This window comes from Myodes glareolus, chromosome 3, assembly GCF_982192425.1.
Source record: "Myodes glareolus chromosome 3, mMyoGla1.1, whole genome shotgun sequence".
NCBI lineage: Eukaryota > Metazoa > Chordata > Mammalia > Rodentia > Cricetidae > Myodes > Myodes glareolus.
The window spans coordinates 31,181,591-31,206,274 of record NC_142028.1 but is presented as its reverse complement, the minus strand read 5'-3'; the positions used below and the strand labels follow the sequence as shown (position 1 = coordinate 31,206,274).

Here is a 24,684-nt window from a genome sequence, read left to right as displayed (position 1 = left end):
GAAAGAGATGGGGAAGGGGTTTTGGGGTCCATCAGAACAGCCCAGATATGGAATATGGATGTCAGAAGCTGGGTGAAGCTTTCAACAGAACATTATATATACATAAATATATAATATTATGTATATATATGTACATAAAAATATTTGTGTGTGTATATATATATGGATTGAATTATTTGAATTTTTTACTAATGTCACAGTTTCTAGTGTAAATAAGAAATATGTTATCTCCTGTAATTTATCAAAGAATGGGTAACCTGAAGCTTGAAAACAAATTAGGAACAATTTATGTTCCTTTTCTTCAGTAGATTCCTTCATTTAAAAGAAATAGGCTGGAGAAATAGCTCAATGGTACACTACTTGCCTGGCATGTATCAGACCCTAGGTTCACTATCTATAACCATAAAATAATAATTATAAGAATAATGTATATTAATTCAACAGTACAGTCCTTCGTCTAGCATGTGCAAGGCCTTAAGTTCAATCCCCAATGCCATAAAAATATGCTGATTTTTATCAATATGACTGAAAGAAAGTAGCATTTATGACTGAAAGTAGCAATTAAAAGTCTGATGTTTCTCTTTTTTCAAATTTTGGGTTTCAGCTCTCATTGCTCTTAGGCCAAATGTTTCTGAAGTCCCCTCACAGAGTCAATCATCCACACAAATTCTAGATTACCGTACTGCATTCACAGAAGAGACAGAAAGGAAAGGAGAAAGGAAAGGAAACAGAAAGGCTCCTAACTACCTGTTTGGTACTGTCTCTCATCCAACAGTGTGGGCCCACAGCCCTTTGCCATCTCTGGCAGCTACTTTATACTGAGAAAACCTATCTTCTTGACAAAGTGGAAATGTGAGGAAACAGACACAATTTAAAAAAAAAAAAAAAAAAAAAAAGAATAGGGCTTGCAGAGATGGCTCAGTGGTTAAAACACTGGCGGCTCTTCCAGAGGACCAGGGTTCGATTTCCCGCACCCATATGGCAGCTCACAACTGTAACTCCAGTTCCAGAGGATTCGACACCTTCACACAGACATACATGCAGGCAAGATGCCAATGCACATAAAGTAAAAAATAAATAAATTTTAAAGAAAAAACAAGAGTAGGAGGAAATATCTGAATAAGCAAGGTATGTACTGTTCTCATTTTCCAAAATCACTACAAAACATCAAACATTAATATTGGGATTATTTTTCATTCTAATTCCTCCTATTAATTGTTGCTTCTGTTATCTTCTATTACAAGACAAGATCTCATAAAGACTAGGGTAGCCTTGAATTCCCTATGTAGACACAACTGACCTTTGTATTCCTAATCCTCCTGCCTGCACCTCCCAGGGGTTTATGCAGTGCTAAGATTAAATCAACTAAGATACATCCCCAGTCCAGTGGTTGTTTCTCTATACATCTCTATTGTTTTTTTATTCTTACAACTTAAACTGCCAAGAAAGCTCACAGGCACTTGTCAAATATGCTAGCCAAAAATTCAGAATTCACAGCCTAGAATCTATACAGCTATTATCACTTTTAATCTCAAACATTTTTATAAACCCTAACAGGTGAAAATCCATACTAACAAGATCTGAATTAAAACATTATAGGAAACAAAACAAACAGCCAAATAGAATGTTTAATTCATTACAAGAACACGTAGCCTGGCATGAATTGATACAACTAGCCAGAACCCTTCTCAAAAAACAAAATACAAACAAACAAAGAAAAACAACACAAAAAGAGGCAAAAAGGTCTTAAATATGTAGTTGAGTTGCAATGCTTTGTACACACAGGAAAAAAGATTTTCTTTAAATTTCACAGCCAACTTCAATATCTTCTACCAAGATATTGACAATCATAATCTAGTTCTCAAAAGCTTTCTCTAAGTATTCAAGACCAAAGCACTAAGCAAATATGGCACATAATTTACTGCTTGTCCAACAGATGTCCTCACTCATCTAACATAAAAAAGGGACAGCATTGCACAAAATATAGCAAGTCAAGCAATGATATAATTCCATTACCAACAGAAAATCTAAGTTCAAACAACAATAAAACTTCAACACAAAAAGATAGTACTTAATCAAATTTTTAGTTATTATTTTGGTGGAGTATACAGAATCATGGTCATAAATGAAACAGAAGATTGTAATGGTGGTATCACAAATGTTCTTTTACTGTTGTCATTTACCAAGTCTGAGAAGCCGGGACTGCAAGGCATACCACGCTGCACGTGCCGAATGAGAGTACAGGAAGCACTCTCCACTGTAAAACCAATGCAGTTCAAAGCTGGGAGTCTTAGAGGGACACGGGCCATAAAAATTTATCTCCATTTGATGTATAAGATCAAATACATGCTAAGGACTTAATTAATAATTGTTGGGTAAGGGAATAAATGAAAGAGAAAGTAGGAGCAAGCGCCTCTAACCTCTTACTGCTTTAGAAACTAGTCTGTAGGTAAGGTTAAGGCACATGTTAAAATCTATGCCCTGGGGTATCACTTTATCTTTGTAAATTATATCTTCTAATATACATGTTTAATTTATTAATGTTCTTGCTATAGCAAGGAGTCTTTCATGTTAAAGATTAGATTTAATAAAGGTTTTGTTTATGTTTTCTTCTAGGGTCTCTTTTTAAGTAGTTTTTTTTTTAAAGATTTATTTATTTTTTATGTATACAGTATTCTCAGTATTCTGCCTGCATGTATGCTTGGAGGCCAGAAGAGGGCACCAGATCTCACTACAGATGGTTGTGAGCCACTATGTGGTTGCCGGGAATTGAACTCAGGACCTTTGGAAGAGCAGGCAGTGCTCTTAAACAATTGAGCCATCTCTCCAGCCCCTTAAGTAATTCTTTACTTCATCTAGAACTTAATTTTACATAACTAGGTATTTTTTAAATGATGGCTATTGTCTCAAAATATTCATCATATACTTAACACTGCATTATCTCCAGATTCTATTCTGTTTTCCTTGGTCACACTGGCCTTAAACTTCAAATTCTATCAGTGTCTCCAAGTCCTGGTATTACAGAGATACACCACCAATGGATTAAAAATCCACTGACCTACCTACATAAGTCTTCCCAGAGTTTCCAGAGAATTCCCAGTATAGATACAGTAAATTGATAAATTTAAAGGAAATGACATCTAAATATTATTTCTGCAATAATAAAAATTGAGCCCCATCCTTTCCATTACTGATATGATTTCCTTCATTCCCTTCTCTAATTGGGATAAACAGATAAACTTCAAGACTGCTGTCTGCTTTAGTCAGGGTTTCTATTGCTGTGAAGAGACATCATGACCACAGCAACTCATAGAAAGAAAACATTTGATTGGGGTGGCTTGCTTACAGTTTCAGAGTTTCAGTCCATTATCATCATGGTAGGGAGCACAGAGGCATGCAGGCAGATGTGGAGACCTACATCTAACAGGGAACAGGAAGTTAATTGACTCACTGGGCAGATTCCTGAGCATAGGAGAGCTCAAAAGCCACCCCCACAGTGACACACTTCCTCCAATAAGGCCACACCCACTCAAACAAAGCCACAACTCCTAATAGTGTCACCCTCTACAAGATTATCTAGGTCAGTTACATTCAGACTACCACACTGTTAAACACCATTTAGCACAACCATCCCTACCTCTTCCCAACTTCAGTACAGAACTTCACTAGTAAGCAGAATGCTAATATACATTCATTGTACTGTTTGCTACTTTACCAGACTATAAAACCATTATTCAGTTTTTATTTTATTAGGCATTTATTTGGTCCGGTAGTAAAAATGTATATATAATATTGTATCTAGAAACCTTGAGGTTTTGGGAGGAGAGGTGTCCAAGGACAGCCATAGTTACTTAGTAAGAGTCTGCCTCAAAAAGGAAAAGTGATTTGGACACTCCAACTCATATGCTCAAATCCTATATCCCCAACAAAACATTATTAGAAGGTGGGTTCTTTGCTTACTAATTAGGTTTTAAGGACAATCTCATTCTTTATGAAAAGGACCCCAAGGGATTCTCTCACTCTTTCTTGGAACTGACATATCAGGAAGAGTGCTGTCCAAAAGTAAGAAGTGTGTCCTCACCTGGCACTGGTGACCCCTGGTCTTGGACTCCTAGTCTTCAGAACTATGAAGCATGAAACAAGCATCTATAGTATTTTTGTTATACTAACCTAAACAATGACAGAAAGTGTATAACCTCAGTGTAAAATGGCAAGTAAACATTGAAGAAATACATGTGTATGATTTCAGTGATATGTCACTTCTACTACATGTACATGCAACACATATACATGAAAACTTCACTGCAGAATTGACGTGTGAGCTAAGTCATGAAGAAAGTAAGAAAATAAATAAGCATTTCCAAAGGCACTGTGTCCACTTGCCCTCAAACAATTTTTAGTACCATGACTATATTTCCTATAGATATTATGCTACAAATGGCAGCCTTGAACTGTTTGGTGGTATATTCACAAGGGAATATATTTTCCTATATATATCATGTACAAAATTTATTTATATAACTTATTATTTAAAAAAAAACAGTTACCTAAACCTCAGGTTTTTTTTTCAGTATTTTTGAGCTTGATATATTTCTAATTGTTCACAGCCCCCCCCAAAAAATGTAGCTTCCCATAGCCCTTGATTATTTGGCATTTATTAATTCCTAAACTACTGGGATAGGCTGAAATATTCAGAAGCCACAAAAAATTTAGAATTCCTAAAGCAGGAAATTATAGTTGTAAAGAAGACATACCCAAGTTTATGTCTGTTCCAGAATTTTTCCTTACATACACCTGGCATTTTTACTTTTAAAGAGTGTCAGTTTTTTGTTTTGTTTTTTCAGCATAAGATTTCTCTGTATGGCCTTAGCTATTCTGTAACTCACTATGTAGACCAGACTGGCCTCCAACTCATGGATCTGCCTGCCTTGTCTCCCAAGTGCTGGGATAAAGGTGTACGCCACCATTGCCCAGTTGAATATGTTTGTTTGTTTTTTATTTTCCTTCCTCTCAAATCATGTTAAAAAGAATTATTCAGACTCATCCTATCAATGAGGATCCCCACCTGACCCCCATCAAAATGTGAAAGTTAGCTGGTTATGGCAGTATGTGCCTGTAACACCAGGGAAGCCATAGGAAGCAAGAAAGTAAGCAGCACGCCTCCATGGCCTCTGCATAAGCTCTTGCCCCCCTGGTTCCTGCTCTGCTTGAGTTTCTATCCTGGCTTCCCTCAGTGATGAACTGTGATATAAACTGTAAATAAAATAAACCCTTTTCTCCCCAAGTTGCTTTTGGTCATGGAGGTTAATCATAGCAGTAGAAACCCTAAGATACAAGATTCATAAAATCTATTGCAGCTTTTAAAAAGCTCCAGGTGAGATGAATTCTTCCTTTACACTTCCTTAAAATGACATTGCCTCAGAAAGTGAGATCTAATCACAGCCAGACCAAGTCGGCTTCCTCTAAAGCAATGTGTCTCTATTGATTTCTGCACCCCATAAGCCTCTCTGCCAATGCAGTCATCCAAATCAGACCAAACCAAACAGAATTAGAAAAAGTCCAGGTTTAAAGGATAAAATGCTCCCGGATGATTTTCCAGCCTGCCCCACCCCACCCCCCACCCCCGCCAGAGAGGAGATGGAAAAAAGACTGAAAAACCATGTGTCTGTTTTCTGGGGGGCCAGTTCAAATACCCTGTGGGAATGGTCTTGAGCATCTCTGGGGGTGGGGTCATTCTTTGCTGGGCTTTCTAAGTTGCATCAGGGTTCAGAGAGAGATGGAGGAGGGGGCCTGGGGTTGAGCTTCCATCAGAACATCTTTATCACACCTCTGGCTACACCTCCATGACAAATGATTTTTAACACATATCTTTCACAGCAAGGCAGACGTTTCCAGGGAAACCACAGGCAAACATTCATTACTGCTTAAGCTTCACCAGCAAAGGTGAACTGAGGTAGCACTGCACTGTCTGTTACTAGTATTTTTTAATTGAGCAGTAGTTAGCTGCTCTCCTGATTCTGGTTTTGCTGTCTGTCTCTATGAACAAATAGAGAAGCAAGTAACAAATTAAAACAATCCTACATCCCTCCAGTGACTCAGAAGCCCCTAGGAATCACATGTAGGGTTACAGGAGTAGGTATGTTAATGAGTAACATATATGCCAGATGATGTCATTCCATTCAAAAAGAAAAAAATCAGTGAAGCGCTAAAACACAAAAGATGAATTTCAGAGTCAGCAGCACAGCAGAGCACATAAATTTATCTAGGTCAGGATTCTGATTAATAAGGGAAAAAGACAATCAGAAAATTGTAACAGAAAAGGTAGTCACTCACCTCTCTCAACATATTATTCTCTTTTTCCTTTTGCTCCAAAAGACTTTCTAGGTGGTGGACGTGCATCTCTGCCTCTGCCAGTCGTCGTGTTCTTTCATGGTCTTCCTCTGTAGCTTTGGCAGAAAGCCCTTTGCTCTGTAACATCTCCAGAAGCTTCTTAATGGACTCATCCCGAGCACTTAGGGTTTGCTTTTGCGTTTCAATTCGCAGCTCCATCTCTTCCAGGGTCTTCCGCAGAAGAAAGAGCTCTTTGGCTTGCCGCTCGTGCTCGGTGTGCAGCCGCTGGAAGTTCTCCTCCGTCAGCTCTGCCACACAAGGCTCTCCAGTCCTGCTGCTACTGTCCTGCTGAAACAGCTGATTCAAGTCCCTCTGAATCCGCAACTCATCCTGGAGAGCCTGGATCGTCATCTGCATGTGCTGGGAACATCACAAAAAACACCCAAAATCAGCTTTCCCCTCAATTAGCAAAGACAGAGCAGCTTGCAGGCAGCTAAAAATAGCTGTAAGGGTTCTCAGAAATCTGCATTCAGCAAATTAGTATTCACCTTATTCTCTCTTAATTCAAATTTTAAAATTATGGTAATAATCCACAATTATCAGCAATTTAAATTGTGCTTATTTCCACCAGGAAATAAGTATGGCAGTCCTTTACTTTTATAAGCCACAATAAAAAAGCCATAATCTCAAAATTTAATAGAAGGTATCTTAAAGGGACAGAGAAGACTATTTCATCAGGAATAAAAACAAAATTTATCTCAAAATATGAAAATATTTCAAAACACAAGATGACTTTTAATTATTGTAAACATTAATTAGCAAGTACTAGTATTTAATGAGTGGTTATATATAACTTTAATTATAATTTAACCTTCAGTATCATCACATACATCCACACAAACTCATGAATGCACATACAAACACCAAAATCAGGCATAATAGTATATACCTACATATCAGCATTTGGAGGACTGGACTAAGGTAGGAGTATCTCAAGTTAAAGGCAAAAATGATACATACGAATCAAAAAGTAAAACTACTTAACCTAAACCCTATCTTCATGAGAACTTTAAGGACTAAAATGCTGTTGCTGACCGCAGGTACAAACAATGCTATACTTGATCTCTCTCTACTGCTTATTCATCTTGATTCACTGGAAATTTATGGACACTGATAAGTAACTCTCCATATTTCCTTTTTCCCAATCTCTGGCAAAATAACATTACATTCTTTGAGTGAATGCAATTCTTTGGTATACCATTTCAATTTTACTGAGAAGTGACCATGTTAACTGTCAGCTTGCAGTGATCTGGAACCATCTAGGAGACAAGACAGCAGGCACACCTGTAAGGTCACTAATGAGGTTAACTGAGGCAAATAGACCCATACTGCAAGTGAGGGCGCCAGTCCCTAGGCTTCAGTTCTAAACTAGACAAAGGAGAAAGCTAGACTAGCACAGACATGTATCTCTCTCTGTTTCCCAACTTGGGAACAACCTGACCAGCTGTTTCACTACACCTAAAATTGTAAGCCAAAGTAAACCCTCCCCTTTTAACATTGCTACTGTTGGGGTATTTTATCACGGCAACCGAAAAGTAGCTAAGATACAAGTATTCTAGTAGGGATGTGATTCTTTACATAACATAAGCAAAATAAACTTTCATTTTCTGTGTATGCCACAAATCTTTCCAATTGTGTCATTTGTCACTTAGCACTACTTATGATTTTTATAACATTTTTACTTACTCTGTGCATGAGCATATATGTGGGCGCCAGCTATGGTACAAGTGTGGAGGTCAGAAGACAACTTTCAAGAGTCAGTTCTCTTCTTTTACCATATTGTTCTGGAAATCAAACCCAACACCAGCAGTTTGGCAGCAGCACCATTACCCACTGAACTGTCTCCTCAGATCACTTATGATGACTTTATTGTGTGTGTGCGCGCGCGCGCGTGTGTGTGTGTGTGTGTGTGTGTGTGCGCGCGCGCGCGCGCGTGTGTGTGTGTGTACGCGCATGCGCACACACGTACACGCACGCGCGCGCACACACACGCACACACACATTTATAGTACTAGGGATCAAACCTAGGATTTGCTCATGATAGGCCAATATTCTACCACCTAGCTATGCCCTGACTCCAGACTAGGTTTATGTTGTTTTGTTTGGTTAGCTTTCATATAAAGACAAATAGCCTTTTCCTTTTAGCCTCTGATTTTGGTATCATTTGCTTAGCAAGCAGTAAATTTTATTTCTGGTAATAGTCAAGCTCTAAAAATCATTGGTTATGTTTTTTAACATGGATAAAATTACAAATAAACTACCAGATATTTTAATGTATTGGTGTGGGACAGTTCTATATTCTGTCAATTATATTTTAAATAAATGCTGATTGGCTGATAGCCAGGCAGGAAGTATAGGCAGGAAAACCAGACAGGAAGTAGAGGTGGGGCAATGAGATTAGGAGTATTCTGGGAAAATGGAAGCTCTTTCCGCAGTCCTGCCCAGATCATGGAAGAAGCAGGATGTGACCTGCCCCACTGATAAAGGTATTGAGCCATGTGGCTAACATAGATAAGAATAATGGGTTAACGTAAGTTATAAAAGATAGTATGAAGCCTGAGTTAATGGGCCAATCAGTTTATAAGTTATGTAGACCTCTGTATAATTCCTTTGGGGGTTACTGGCTGTGAGAACTGGGTAGGACAGAAACACCAACAAGCAGGCACACGTGTTACAATGTATGAATGTAATTTTCAAAATTCATTTAAGTGCCAGCAACAGATTTCAAATTAATATTTAATAGCAGTTGGATGTTAGTGGTCTCAATAAAAAGATGCATGGAAATGCTGATTCCCGAAAGCCTATTGCTCAAAATACAAACAGTTCTCAGAGAAAGCCTGTAAAAAAAATGTTAGAAGTTAAACTAAGAGTGTTGGTTCACCCCTATAATTTCATCTCTGGGAGGCAGAAGAATTGAAACCAGCCTCAGCTACTGAGTCCAAAACAGAAATCTATCAAAAGCTAAATTCAAGAGGAGAATGATTTCTAAGTGTGGTTATTCCTCTGTCTCTTTAACATTATCAATTCACTGAGATCAGAAGTAATGTAAATTAAAGCTTACACACACTTAACTGTGGCAGGGCAATTACTATTTTGGAGAAGGAAGACAGAACTAGTGATGTGTCGACTTCATTAGCTCTACTCAGAGGCAATTCCTTCAGTGACACACAAGGCAACACCCCCACTTCAGGCTACAGTTGAGAAAGTTTCACTTTATTATAAGTACTGCTTCCCCAACCCCACCCAAAAACCCCACCTACTGCCAACTATTTTAGAAGAGGGGAAAGAGCCCAAAAAGAAACTGGACAAATTTTAGAAGAACCCACTTTAAAATCAGAACTGGGGCATCTGCTATCACCATCAAGCTAAATTCTTACAGAAGGGCTAACCAATGCGGTAAGATAAATAAATAAAAGCTAATACAAAGTAGAAGTGAATAAATAAATCCTTACCCAAAGATTGTATGAGGAAAATGTGAGAAATTATGAAAACCGTTGTATAATTAAGCATAAAACCAGACGACTGAATATAAGAGCAATATAAAGGGGCTGGAGAGTTGACTCAGCAGTATAGAACAAGCATTGTCTGTGCACAAACACACTCAAAAATACACACTATACACATGATTAAAAAGAAAATATAAAAAACATCAACATAGAAATTTCACATTTCTCTATACAGGAACAAAATCTATTTTTTTACAGTAACTTTTTAAAATTTAACCTACAAAATACAGTTTTCCTTAGGGCATTTTCATAACTAATTGGTTTGGGTTGATTCTCCTCCCGCCCAGGCCACTCCTCAATCCCCCAAGTCCCCTCGGCAACAGTATCTCCCTGACTTCCTCTTCCATAGGATATCCGGTCTACTTTACTCCCCGTACTCCCTCCTTACAGATTCTTTTTGCTCATCTCAGGAGCCAGCTCCTTCCAGTTTCCTGGCTCTTCGGCGCCTACTCCCACCTACATGATTACATTTAACAATTAGAAGCTGGGCTCAGCAGATGAAAGAGAACACATATTTCTCTTTCCGAACCTGGATCACCACACTTAATACATATTTTCTATTTTTGTCAATTTTCCTGCCAACTTCATTTTTCTTTGCAGATGAATAAAAAATTATTGTGCATATATAAGGACCATATTTTCTTTATCTAGTCATTTATCAATGAACATCTAAGCTGAATCCATTTCCTTGTTACTGTAAACACAGCAAAAAAAAAAAAAAAACACGAATGTCAAAGTATTTCTGTGGTCGGATGTGGAGGCTTTGGGTGTATGCGCAAACCTGGTAGAGTAAGGTCATGTGATAGTTCTTTTAGTTTTTAGGAAGCCTCCATATTTACTTCCATCTAAACGTACAGTTTTCACTCCCAGCAGTAAATAATGGTTCCATTTCACCACACTGTTGTCGGCATTTGCTGTGATTTGTTTTCTTGATGATAGTCATTCTGAGTGGGGCAAGATGCAGACTCAAAGCAGTTACAATTTGCATTTGCCTAAAGGCAAAAGATGGTAGGCACTTTAAAAAATATTTAATGTTCATGTCACCATTAATTTCCGTATTTCTTTTAAGAACTATCTACTCAGTTATTAGCTCATTTACTGATTGACAGTTAGGAATCTGTACCTCTTTATATATTCTAATTTTATTATCTGTTGTTTGCAGTATAGCTGGTAAAAATTTTCTCCCATTTTGTGGACTGTCTGTTTGCTCTGTTGACTGTTTTTTTTCCCAATGTGACAAGCTTTATAATTTCATTTGTCGATTCTTAGAATCACCTCCTTTGCTACTTCCTTTGTTCTATACTCAGAAAATTCTTGCTCATGACTCTTTCCAAAAGTATAATCTCTATATGTTCCTTCAGCAGTAACACCATTTCAGGCTTGAATTTTTGTTACATTTATTTTTGAGACAGAGTCTCATTGTATTGCTCTGGCCAGCCTGAAACTCTCTATGTAGACCAGGCTTACCTCAAACTCATTGAGATCCATCTGTCTCTGTCTTCTGAGTACTGAGATTAAAGATGTACACATCCATGCCCAAATCATCTCAGGTTTTAAATTAGGTCCTTGACCAAATTTAAGCTAATTGTTATACAGTAAGAGATGATTATACAGTGAAAAATATCTAATTTCATTCTTCTGCATGTTGACATTCCATTTTGCCAGCAATGTATATTAAATAGGCTATCTTTAAACCTGTAACTAAAAGGGAAAGCTGGGTGGCAGTGGTGATACATGCCTTTAATCCCAGTACCCAGGAGGCAGAGGCGAGTTCAAGGCCAGCCTGGTCAATAGAACTAGTTTCAGGACAGTCAGGGCTGTTACACAGAGAAACCCTGCGGGGGGGGGGGGGGCGCTCATTAGAATAAGATATTGGCCACAATCAAGAGCCGTGAGGCAAAAGAAGCCCTCCTCCCTTAGGTGTTTCCTCTCAGGTAGCAGGTCACAACAACGAGAAAAGGAACTAATACAAAAGTCTTCATTTCCTTGCAAATCAATAATAGTATGAGCAGGATGAAGGGTTTCAAGATGTGATAAACATACAAGTACTGTCTTAGGGTTTCCATGGCTGTGACAAAACACCAACACCAAAAACAACTTGGGAAGGAAAAGGTTTGCTTTAGCTTACAGTTCCACATCACAGTGCACCACTGAGGCAGAAACATGGAGGCAGGAGCTGATACACAGGCTATGGAGGGGTGCTGACTACTGGCCTGATCCTCATGCTTTGCTCAGTCTGTTTCTTTATAACAGCCAGAAAAATCAGAGCAGGAGTGGTACTGCCCACAGTGAGCTAGGTCTTCCCACATCAATTAAGAGAAAGCATCACAGGTTCCAAAGGGAATCTGGTAAAGACATTTTCTCAACTGAGGTTCCCTCTTCCAAAATGACTCTAGCTTATATTAAGTTCACAAAAAACTAGCCAGCACACACATCTTGAAAAAAATACTAAATAATATTTCTGCTAAAAAGAAAAGAAGAAACACATTCTTGGGGAACAAAACAGTAACAACTGTAGCTTTCATACAGAAAGCACAAGGGGGCGGGAGAGACGGCTCAGAGGTAAAGAGCACTGGCAGCTCTTCTAGAGGTCCTGAGTTAAATTCCCAGCAACCACATGGGAACCATGTGTAATGAGATCTGGTGCCTTCTTCTGTACTGCTGGATACATGCAGGAAGAACCCTGTACACATAAAAAATAAAAATCTTCAAAAAAAAAGCACAAATCTCTCTGGAAAGTAAAACACTGCCATATAAATATCTGATGCAGTTTGTCAACAAATTCAATGACAAACATAAAACAATATGTCTTTGGAAATGAAGCAAGAGGACTGAGTTCAAATCCCCAGCACCCTTGTAAAAGCTGGACACAGCAGCACATGCCTGTAACCCCAGCAGCAGAATAGGAAAGGAGACAGACAACAAACAACAAGCAGATTTGGGGAGCTGACAGTTAAATAGACCAGCTCAATGACAGTCCCTGTCTCGGGCCAATATGGCAGAAAGTGATAGAAGAAGATACCCAACATCTTTCTGTGGCCTCTACATGCATAAAGTATAGGTATATGCAGTTGTACATTTGCACACATGCAAATTAAGAATTAAGTCTAATAAAACTTTTGCACATGCTTTCATAAAATATCTACATAGTTCTTTAGGCAGATTAAAATAATGAAGAAAATTTTGGTATTTAGCACTGAAGGAAAACAAAGAAAAACTGTTTTTAAAAGTCAGAATGTCACTGGTAGGAATGGTGCACACTTTTAATCCCAGCACTCAGGAGGCAGAGACAGGTGGTTCCTCTGAAAAGTCGAGGCCAGCCTGGTCTACAAAGTGAATTCCAGGACAGCCAGAACTGTTACACAGAGAAACCCTGTCTCAAAAAACAAAAACAAAACAAAAAAACAAAGTTAGAATGTCAAAAATAGACATATTTAGTGGGAGTTTTTCTGCCAACCACAAATAAGTAACAATACTATTATAATAAATTATATAAACTATAAACTTGTAACAATCTCACAGTACAAAAAGAATTCAACAAGCCTACCAATGGAACAAACCTTAAAATAGGGAAGCACTTACATAACTAAAAGAAAGTGAGAGAGGTGGGAAAGAGAAAGGGAAAGGGGGAAAGAGGTAAAAGGGAAGGAAGAGGAAGCGAGAGAAAGGACATCAAGATTCATAAAAGAAGGAGAGTAATTCATTCCACAAAGTGGATGTCTAGGGCACTGGGGCATAATTCTTCTCAAGGATTCAACATTGCTGAGGCTGAATCACAGTGCTTGGAGGCGGGGATGACCATGGATCACACCCATGCATACACACAACTATCCCCTACTCCCTGTGATACTTATGTATGAAACCGGGAGTTTTGTGCATGCTACGCAAATACTCCATCACCGCGCTACCCTCAGCCAAAACCCCTTCATTGTGAGAGCATAGTTGTATCACAGTAAAGAAGACCAAAATGTTTTTTAAATATACTTCTAATACAAGGCAATAAAACAAGTTGTAGACTTGTCTATAATAACTTTTTTCTTATTACAAACTAAAAGTTATATATAGACATTAAATTTTTAAATAATACACAATGTACACTAAAACTGGTTCTCTCTTTTAATTCGTTTAGGTCATCTTTGGCAAAAACATTCAACTTTTTAAACAATAATGAATCATAGAAAATATAGAAATACAAAATACACTAGCCAAGATAGCCATAGAAGTATTACATATGAAAAACAAAAATATTAATGTCAACAATAGAGGATGGCTAAAAAGTATGACATTCTGGCATGTCTGTATGTGCATGCATGCACCTGAGTGCTGAAGTCCACAGAGGCCAGAGGTGTTTGGCTCCTCTGGAGCTGGAGTCACAGAAGGCTATGAGTCATCCAATCTGGGTGTTGGGAACAACTTGAGTCCTCTACAAGAGCAGTACATTCTGTTAACCACTAAGCAATTTCTCCAGCCCCCTGGAATTTTTGTGTTGTTTTATTAATATAAAAAAGAATGTTCTGCCTGAGAAGGCAACTCGGGAACAGAATGTCTGCAAATGTTTGCATGTATATATGTGTGTGTGTGTGTGTGTGTGTGTGTATAAACACACATAAATATATGTGTGTTCATGCATGCACACACATATATATATATATAATGTGTGCATTCACATACTCACATACATATATACACACATCTACATCAGAGAATTGCAGGAATTAGACTTTCTCTACAAAAATTTCTGTATTCTATATATTTATTAATTTGCAATGAGAAAGAAGATTCTACCCATTATTGTATTATTGACTATGGAAAAGCAACAGTGCTAAATACAACATCTGCTTCCTAAAGATAACACACATGTGCTTATAACAAAGGAAACTAGATACAACATTCTTCTCACAAGCACAGATCAATATTCTCCTCAATGTTCCTTGAAGGACACACCCTTCTAAAGACTTCAAAATCAATTCCTCAGTAATTAAGTTGGTCTCTAGTCAAGATACATTCATTACAACCATGTGAGCATTCCATAAGCTAAAGTGTTTCCTGGCTAGTGCTAGCCAGTAAGCCAGACAGACAATATCAGAAGCAAACTGCTGTATTAGAAAATCTTCGAACTGGACATTCCACTGTTTGCAAACTTTTCAGAACAAGTTGAGAGCACTCTTGCCTATCACTTTAATCTTTTAAACATGTGCTTCATGATCTTACACTGAACATGTTCAGGAATGGACTTCGCTAACTGGACATATTTAGAAATGGGCCAGCACTTCTATGAATATTTATAGGCTAGGTGAATAAAATCACATGCTTCCTTTGTCAGAGGAGGGCACTGCTCTGAAAATAACTCCCCAGCTCTCCTGGCCTGCTGCAGGTAGTAAATCTTTCTCCACTCTTTATGTCCTGACTGCTCAATTTGGGTTTGCACTCACCAAGACATGAGTTCTCTATGTTGACTTACACTAGTAGACTAAGAAATTTGCTCAATACTGAAATATACACTAATATGGGACATTTAAACACTATTAAGCAATAGTTTTGTGACTGCTTTTGAATGTAAAATCTTCTTGCTTTAAAAATTGCTTTTCCATTCTACCTCTAGAATGTAATCAAGTTCAAAGTCAGCACAGTCCAAAATTTAGCCAATAACCTGAAATTGATAAATAAAAGCTCCATTGGGCAACAGAATTGCTCTCATTTCAGCTCTATACATGGATATGGGGAATCTATAAAATCATCTTTCATTCTAACAAGCATCAGTGGGAGCTTATGCCCATCACTGAGGAACCTTTTGACATTTGGAACAAGATTATAATAGGATCTTTGAAATCAAAATGTCAAACTGACACACCAGCTATGGCAACTACTCTGAAATCCAGTGACTAAGATAAAAATACAACAAAGGAGGCAAACTACAAAACACACAGCCTTTTTGGTTCTCAAGTCTGTTTCTGTAATAGCATTAGTTCATGCATAATTACGGTAAAGAGAAGACTGTTACTAAACCAGAAACCTGTTTCATTGAAGAACCAGAATTCAACAACAACTTTTCCAGACAAAGAGCAGAGACAGAATTACTACGTAAAAAACAAGAGCACGCATGTAAAGCTTGGTGTCACACCTAGACTACAAAAACTGGGAGACAGAGGCAGGAAGACAACTACAAGTTCAGGAGTAGTCTAGGCTGCATACGGAGTTTCAGAAGCCAGGGCTACACGGGGAAACAGTCTCAAGACAAAAAAAAAACAAAAGAGGAAAAAAATACCAAGAACACTTTCATCTTTACCTTTAGAAAATTAAAACTGCATACTACTTCCAGAACTACCTCCCCCCTCTCCAGGTACTTCAAGATGCATTCCTCTGCACAGTCTCAGTACAGCAAACAGCATTTCTACTCATGCATCCACAGTATGTGCTGGAGCAGGCACAATGACCTGGGACTATGCAATCAATCTCCCAAGACAATGATTTTTTTATTATTGTCTGGTTGTTAAGTTATTTATAGAGAGAGTATTTTCTCCCAAATTCCTAAGTTTCCAAAAGTGAAATTTTATAGAAACTGATAGTCATTACATAACTGCAAAAATATCTATATTATAAACTACTGACTTTTAAACTTACTTATAAAATGTGCTGCAAAAAAATAATTTAATACTTGAGTCACCTTTTATCAGTAAAGAAAAATAAAATTTAAAATAGGTAAGGACATCTTCCATAAAACACAGCAAGCATTAATTTTAAAAAACTATTTAAAGTATTTTATATGACAATTTTTTTAAGTGCGATTACAGTGTCTTTCAAGTAAATAATACCATGTAGGCACCTTTAGTTCCAGCCATCAATAGGCAGAGGCAGGTGATCACTGTGAGTTCCAAGTCAGGCAGACTCTGTCTCAGAAACAGACACACACTATCAAAGTTCCAATACATTAGGGTTGTGCTTTTTGTTTTGTTCTGTTTTTAGGAAAGGGTCTAAAGTATCCCAGGCTGACTTCAAACTCACTAGGTAGCTGAAGTTCAACTTAAACTTATGATCAGAGACTGGAGAGATGACTCCATGGTTGAAAGCACAAATTGCCCTTGGTCCAGCTTTTAGTACTATACTGTGGTTCACAACCAATCCTAACTACAGTCTGGGGCTCTGACACCCTCTGCTGATTTCCACAGTGACTAGGCATGCACAGAGTGCATAGACTACACTTGGCAAAATACTCATCCCACACAAAATACGTATTAAATAACAATAACATCCATTATGAGTTCTGCTTTATGTAAAAGTGAAAACTCACAAACTCCTACATTCCCTTGTAGCAAAGGCAGGTGATCCAGACTACCAATTAAACAAAAGCACACAAGCCTGGGTGGACCCGAGTGACATGAATGAGGCTGTTTTCATGAGCTCACACACACGCTGGCGAGGAATCCAGCACTGCTATGCTCATGGAGATATCACAACACCAACGGGAGTATCTGCCCAGGTCAGGAAAACAACAGTGGTAGAAGTTAGCCGGAAGTAGGATGCTCCAGCCCGATCAGTAATTCTTTGAACCACTAAACATCTGTTTCATAAAACCTTTTTCTATTACATACGATTATTCTGGAAGAGAAATAGATTTGTTCTACCTAGTTGCAAACTGAAATCAAATCCTAAGATATACATATATCAAGTATTATACAAAAGCAGGACACTTCAATTCAAAAATTTCTTAATGGGGAAAAGTCTACCATAAAAAAATAATAACTTTAAAATAGAACAAACAGTCAATCAATCTAAAGTTAACACTGATATTATATGATTTGTAAGGAATACTGTGAAGAAATATGAACAAGAGGGTCTGTAAGCTTACTCCCACCCATCATGTTTATTATTCTTTGGGGGGGATATTGTTTTCGTTTTAGGCTTTGGGGAATTTGGGGAGTTTTGTTTGTTTTCTTCGTTTTTTAATTTTTTTCAAGACAGAGTTTCTCTGTGTAACAATCCTGGTCATCAAGGAACTCAACTCTGTAGACCAGGCTATCCTTAAACCAAAAGATTCACCTGCCTCTACCTCCCTAGTGCTGGGATTAAAGGCATGTGCCACTACCACCCAGATATTATTCTAAACAGTAAGTATTACAGTTCACTCAATAACATTCAAAAACGGACTAAATTCTAAGTGATTAATTCTGATATTTTAGATTGTAATGACATATATAAATGTACGGACTTATTCTTAGTCTTTGGCATATTTTACTTTATTATATGACAAATTCATGTTCATTGCAAGGAAAAATTTTAATCAACAATCCTGCACTGAGAAAACACACTAACTATCTTTTTGGGTTTCTGTATCAATATGAACTTTACAAGAGAAACTACAGTGAAGACAGTAACAAGGAACTGGTACTTACCACATGTAATTCCCAATCCTAAATGCTCCATGAATCTTAATTTATTTAATCCCACATTTCCCTCATGCTATAGTATTATCTTCATTGTATAGATCGGGAATCTCTCTGCATTCCTTGGATCAGAAATCTCTGAGCTTACTGACTTCACAGTTTGTTATAAAATGATTCTATAATGAAGCTATACCACTTCTAAGACACACACGCATACACACGCACACACACACATATTACATATTCCCTCTAGTGGATAATGAACATCTCCAAATTACAGTAATTTGAAAGTATCAACATTCTGGGAAATACATATTTTCAGATATACTAATTTTATATTCTTATATGTAAAACATGAAATTCGGGGCTGGAGAGATGGCTCAGCGGTTAAGAGCATTGTCTGCTCTTCCAAAGGTCATGAATTCAATTCCCAGCAACCACATGGTGGCTCACAACCATCTGTAATAAGGTCTGGTGCCCTCTTCTGGCCTGCAGGCACACATGTAGACAGAATATTGTATACATAATAAATAATAAATATTTAAAAATAAATAAATAAATAAAACATGAAATTCAAGGAAATCTTAACATTAAATTTTTCACTCATATTTTAAAAAGTTATACCTATGTGAGGAAACAGCTTCAACTTAGAGATAACTTCACTGTTGAAGTACCCATGTCAAAATACTCTGGAATTTGACTGTTCCAAAAAATCTCGTTTATAAACACAATTTGCATATTCCATGTTCACGTGATTCTAAACCTTTTAAGTGCATATTTGTTCCTTTCTCCATGCTTTCCTTTTTTTAAATCCCTCAAAACCCAAGCATGCTAGCTGGTATTCAAGACAAGCACTCAATACAGACTCACTGACATACTAATTAGACAATGCTATGTTGAAATACCAAGTCATCCTATAGGAATGACTGCAATTAGATCTCTTTCTTCTTCTCATTAGGAAATCACAATGTATTCCCAGAACATGCAGTGATATACCATGAGAAAAATAGCTAACACTCATTTTGTCTAACTGCTGAATTATGTACTCTCCAAGATTAAGTACATTCATTTGCTAGCCAAATAGTCAAAGTACAAAGTAAATTTAAAAGGGGGGGTAAGGCATCCAAATGAAACACAAAAATCACAGTAAAATAAAATAAGTATTATATTTTAAAAGAGAGGCCTACGAAGAGCCGTATCTGGCACTCAGGAAGCTGGCAGGAAATTGCCATAGAGGCTAACCTGTAAAGCGGGGGACACACACAAACACACACACACACACACACACACACACACACACACACACACGACACATGGTGGTTTGAATGAGAATGTTCTCCACAGCTCATTATGTTCAATACTTGGTCCTCAGCTGGCAGAACTGTTTGGGAAGGACTAGAAAGTTGTAGGAAGTGTGTGTCACTAGGGGTAGGTTTCAAAAGATTCAAGCCATTCCCAATGTCTGTCTCTGTGTCTCTTTTCTCGTCTCCTTCCCTCTCTTCAACTTTCAGAACAAGAGGGAAGCTCCCAGCTACTGCTCCAGTGATACGCCTTCTTTCCTGCTGCCGTATTCCCTGAATGGCCATGGACTCTAACCCTACCCAAATTAAACACTTTATAAGTTGTCTTGGACATGGTTTCTCTTCATATCAATAGAAAAGTATGACAGAAGAAAATGAAAGAGAGGGAGGATATGGTGGTGCACACTTTTAATCCCAGTATTCAGGAAGCAGAGACAGACAGATCTCTAGTACAGCTAGGGTTACACAGGGATAGCCTGTCTTAAAAAGTTAAAGGATAAAATTAAATTTAAAAAGAGGAGGCATGGGGGCTGGAGAGATGGCTCAGAGGGTAAGAGCATTGCCTGCTCTTCCAAAGGTCCTGAGTTCAATTCCCAGCAACCACATGGTGGCTCACAACCATCTGTAATGGGGTCTGGTGCCCTCTTCTGGCCTGTGGGCATACACACAGAAAGAATATTTACTTTCAAAAAAAAAATTTAAAAAAAATTACTTTCAAAAAAAATAAAAAAAAAAGAGGAGGCATGGCAGTGGAGGCAGCAGTGGCAATCACTCAATGGTCTAACTTGAAAGTTTAACAAATACCCATAAATTGAGAGTTGTGACGTCAAATATAAATTTAAAGTTCAATACTATACATCACAGAATCAATTATAACAATCAAATCTCTGTAATATTAAACTCCTGTCATAGCTGGGCATGGCAGTTAGTAAACACCTTCATACCAGCATTCAGAGGGCTTAGGCAAGAAGATTGTAAAGCTACCCTGAACCACACAAGATTATCTCAAATATAAACTCAAGGAAGAATCCTTGCTGTCATTACATACTACAGTCAGTACAATTAGGTCTACTCATTCACTGCCCTGAATAAATACACTTTAACACAACACAACATAAATTTTTGATTATGTAAAATTCAGATTTTAAAAACTTATTTTGTAATAAATGTCACTAAAAGTATTTACTATGAAACATCAACTGAAAGGCATGTGCTAAAGGTCCTCAAAGATGGCTCAGCTGGTAAAGATACCTATTCCCAAGTTGGCAACCTGAGTTCAATCCCCAAGTCCCTCATTGTGGAAGGAGAGAGAGAACTGACTCTCACAGCTGTCCTCTGGCATCCATGCCCACACACTGGCACATGTGCATGCAAACACACAGACAAAAGAGAAGTGTAACAACAATTTCCATAGTCCATTCTGGAGCTGGAGAGGTGCTGCTGCACTGAGAGCTTGCACTGAGTTAGTTCCCAACACCAAGTCAGGGGGCTCCCAACTACCCAGAACTCCAGCTCCAGGGGGATCTGATATCTCTGGCCACCACAGGGACCTGCACATATGTGCACGTACCCACATACGGACACATATATACACAAATAAGTATATTCTTAAAAAGAAATAAAATTCAGCTTCACTCAGTATGACTAAGAAATAATGTTTAATTTTATGAAGCTGTAATGTTTCTGATAAATGAACACTTGGCACAAGGAGTCACACTTTGTATCCACTTCCTGCTACAATGCCAGTAGCCAGTACATCCAATTTGAAGTTCTTCTGAAGCCAATGAGTGGGCAGAAAACAACTAGAGCCAAAATGGGGAACACATGGGATTTATTCTCTGGGAAGAAAAAAAAAAAACACCAGAGGAGGAAGGAAAGGGGGAAGCCATCTGTCACAAGAACTGTAACAGGCCACCTCAATCTAGGCACTCAAAATTTAGATTTTAACTGTAGCTATCTATTGCAATGGTTTGTAGTTTTCGAATTTTACTCATGATAAATTGTGAATGGAATGGACAAGAGGAGGAAAATTACAACAATGCAACCCTATCTATTAAAAAGCAATAACCTAGAAGCAAAAAGGACAGGAGGAAGAGAAAGGATGGAGGAGGGAGGGAGTTAAGATCAGAGTTGAGAATGCTACCTCAAACCTGTAATACCAAATACAGAGGCCAAGGGAGAGGGAGGAGGAGGGGGAAAGGGAGGGGAAGGGAAGAAAGGGGGAGGGAGAAAAAGAAGAAAGAACAGAAATCTGCCAACACTAACAAAATCAATTTCTTCTCATTGGTTTTACACATACACTGTGTTTAAAGCTGTAAGTAAGTTCTAAATTTTTCAAAATTATTCAGTAACTCAACTTCCCAAGTAGGAGGATAAAAATGAACCCACAAATCAAAAATCCAACTTTACCACTATCTCAGTAGTCCCATTTACATCTACATTTAAACCGTACTTTGGTTTTTCAACTTTATAAAGGTAAAATTATTGGGCAATAAAATCAACATTAATTGCTACTGCTCTTTTTGTTTTTGTTCTTGCTCTGCATTCCTAATTGGCTGGGTTCTCATCATGAAGCCCAGATTAACTTTACACAGTCTTCCTGCCTCAGCCTTCCAACTACTACCACACCTATTACTTTTAAATCTCAAAATACAGTACTCTTTAATACAGAAAGAGTGAAGACATTAAGCCTCTATTTCTTTTTTATGTATACTAGTGTTTTGCCTGAATGTATAAATATGTACCATGTGTGTGCCTGGTGCCCATACCAGTCAGAAGAGGGTGTTGGAAACCCTAGAACCAGAGCTAGGGATAGTGAGCCACCACATGGATGCTGGGAACTGAACCCAGGTCCTCTGGGAGAATAGCAAGTGCTTTTAGCCACTGAAATCTTTCTCCAACTTACAAAGACTTCTTTTTATTTAAATCAGCAATATATGTGGTATCTAGAATCTAAGAAAGCTGCCTTAGCACATTACTTAAGCTAGACAAAGATGCATACATGTGCAATTCCAAGGACTCTAAAGGCTGAGGCAGGAAGATCTCAAGTTCAAAGACCACGCTGGGTTCTAAAGTGAGATGCCAAAAAACAAAATTCTTAAAAAGTAATTTTTAAAAGTATTTTTGTAAAATATAAATTGTCATGGATTCTAATTTATTTGTAAATATTCTTTCATTCCAGCAGCTTTTTGAAACCTGGTTTCCTCCTCTGGAAGTCTATTTTCTCAAATTAAAAAGGTGGACCAGGAAGACAGCTCCATGGATGATGGTGCTTGATGGATGCCAACCAAGCCCAGTGAGCTGAGTATGACCCCGGAACTCCTGTGATGAGAACAGTGGACTCCTAAGCTGTCCTCTAACGTCCACATAACCGCCATGGCACACACATGCTCGCTCTCTCTCTCTCTGTCTCTGTCTCTGTCTCTGTCTCTCTCTCTCTCTCTCTCACACACACACACACACACACACACACACACACACACACCACAAAATTTAATCAGTCTGTTGCACAGACTCACTTGTGGTGTTCACTGTGAACTTCACTACTTACAGTGAATCTGGGTCAATAATGGGACTGTTTTGTTGAAAGAATTGTTTCGAACAAATAAATATACTAACAAAATTTTAAAAATTTAACCAGTCAATAGCCAGGAAGTGGAGGCGCACACCTTTAGTCCCAGCACTCGGGAGGCAGAAGCAGGCAGATCCCTGTGAATTCAAGGCCAGCCTGGTCTACAAGAGCTAGTTCCAGGACAGGCTTGATAGCTACAGCAAAACCCTGCTCAAAAAAAAAAAAAAAAAAAATTTAACCAGTCAATAAACCAATAAATATGTTTAAAAAAAAAAGAAAGAAAAAAGCAAGAGGAATAGAGATGTGCTTGAATAGTGCCATCTAAATATTCAGTTACCAGGAACCTAATTTTTTTTCCTGCAGACTTGGCACATAAAGCATATGTACTATATGAAAACAAAAATTTTTAATTAAAAAGAGTGACATTTAAAATTTTTATTTTTTGTTACTTCGGTATGTATCTCATTTTGTTTTATTTTGTTTTGTTTTGTTTCTGAAACAGGGTGTCTCTATTTGATCCTGGAGTGGCTCTGCCCATCCGGGAACTCACTATGCAGGTCAGGCTGGCTTTGAATCCACAGAGATCCAACAGCCTCTGGCTCCTTAGTGCTAGGATCAAAGGCACACACTCCTGGCTTCTGTGTGCATTTCAATAAATGTTTTTTACTTTAAGTTGATGACTTGAGAGGTAAATTTATGTTCCTTTAAAACAATATAATATGCTATTTATGAGGAGGGTGCAGAACAGAAGTTACCTTTGCCCAAATTGATAATTTATTATCCTAATGATATAAAAACTGAAGTCTTTCATGGTTCAGAAATTATATACTTATTGTTCAAAAGTTCAGTAAATAGAATATCACCAAGGATAACAACTCAATCAACAAAACTCTGGGGAAAACCCATGAAGTCAAACAAAAATAAACGAAATGCTCACACACCATGAGGTAATAAACGTTGAATTCAATTCTTCAGGGGTAACTGTAGGCAGCTACAATATACAGATACTTTAATCTTTCCTTTTTCTAAAACACTCAGTGTGGAAGGAAAGAAATGTTAGGTGTCCTGAGACTATACAGAGCCGTGGAGCACAGATTCTGGGCTAGAATTCTGTCTCTGCCACTTGTCACTGTCACCATGGAAACCCACTCCCTCTTAGCCTCAGTTGCCACTTCAATAAATTAACAGTAGACACTACCTATCTCATACAGAGAACATAAAACAGGGCCTGTTTCTGTGGGGACACTACACAGCATATTAATCCTATTGTCCACACTATGTCAATAAGCATGCTCTGTGAAGGTCACGTGCACTCGACCAGCTTTCTGTGAAAGCAGACAATGCATGAATAAGCACAACTGTTCCAATAAAGTCTTAAAGACACTTAATTTTTATATAATCTTTATATCACAAATTTGACTTTTCTGCCAATTAAACATAAACCAGAAGTTGCAGAAGTACAACTCCCCAGCCTCTGGGTCACTAAGTATAATCTGATGGCCTCCTACCACACACACCAATGCTTCTCAAAGCTA

At 37.9% G+C, this 24,684-nt stretch overlaps 1 protein-coding gene across 9 annotated transcripts in view; it reads right to left on the bottom strand.

Moving 5' to 3' along the window:
* The window catches only part of Erc1 (ELKS/RAB6-interacting/CAST family member 1), a 361,368-nt gene that overhangs the window by 296,541 nt on the left and 40,143 nt on the right, over positions 1-24,684 (bottom strand). For all 9 annotated transcript variants that reach the window (XM_087904327.1, XM_087904329.1, XM_087904324.1 and 6 more), the window contains exon 3: positions 6,334-6,750. In XM_087904327.1, coding sequence (XP_087760453.1) covers positions 6,334-6,750 — 417 coding nt within the window. The remainder of the gene's footprint in view (positions 1-6,333; positions 6,751-24,684) is intronic.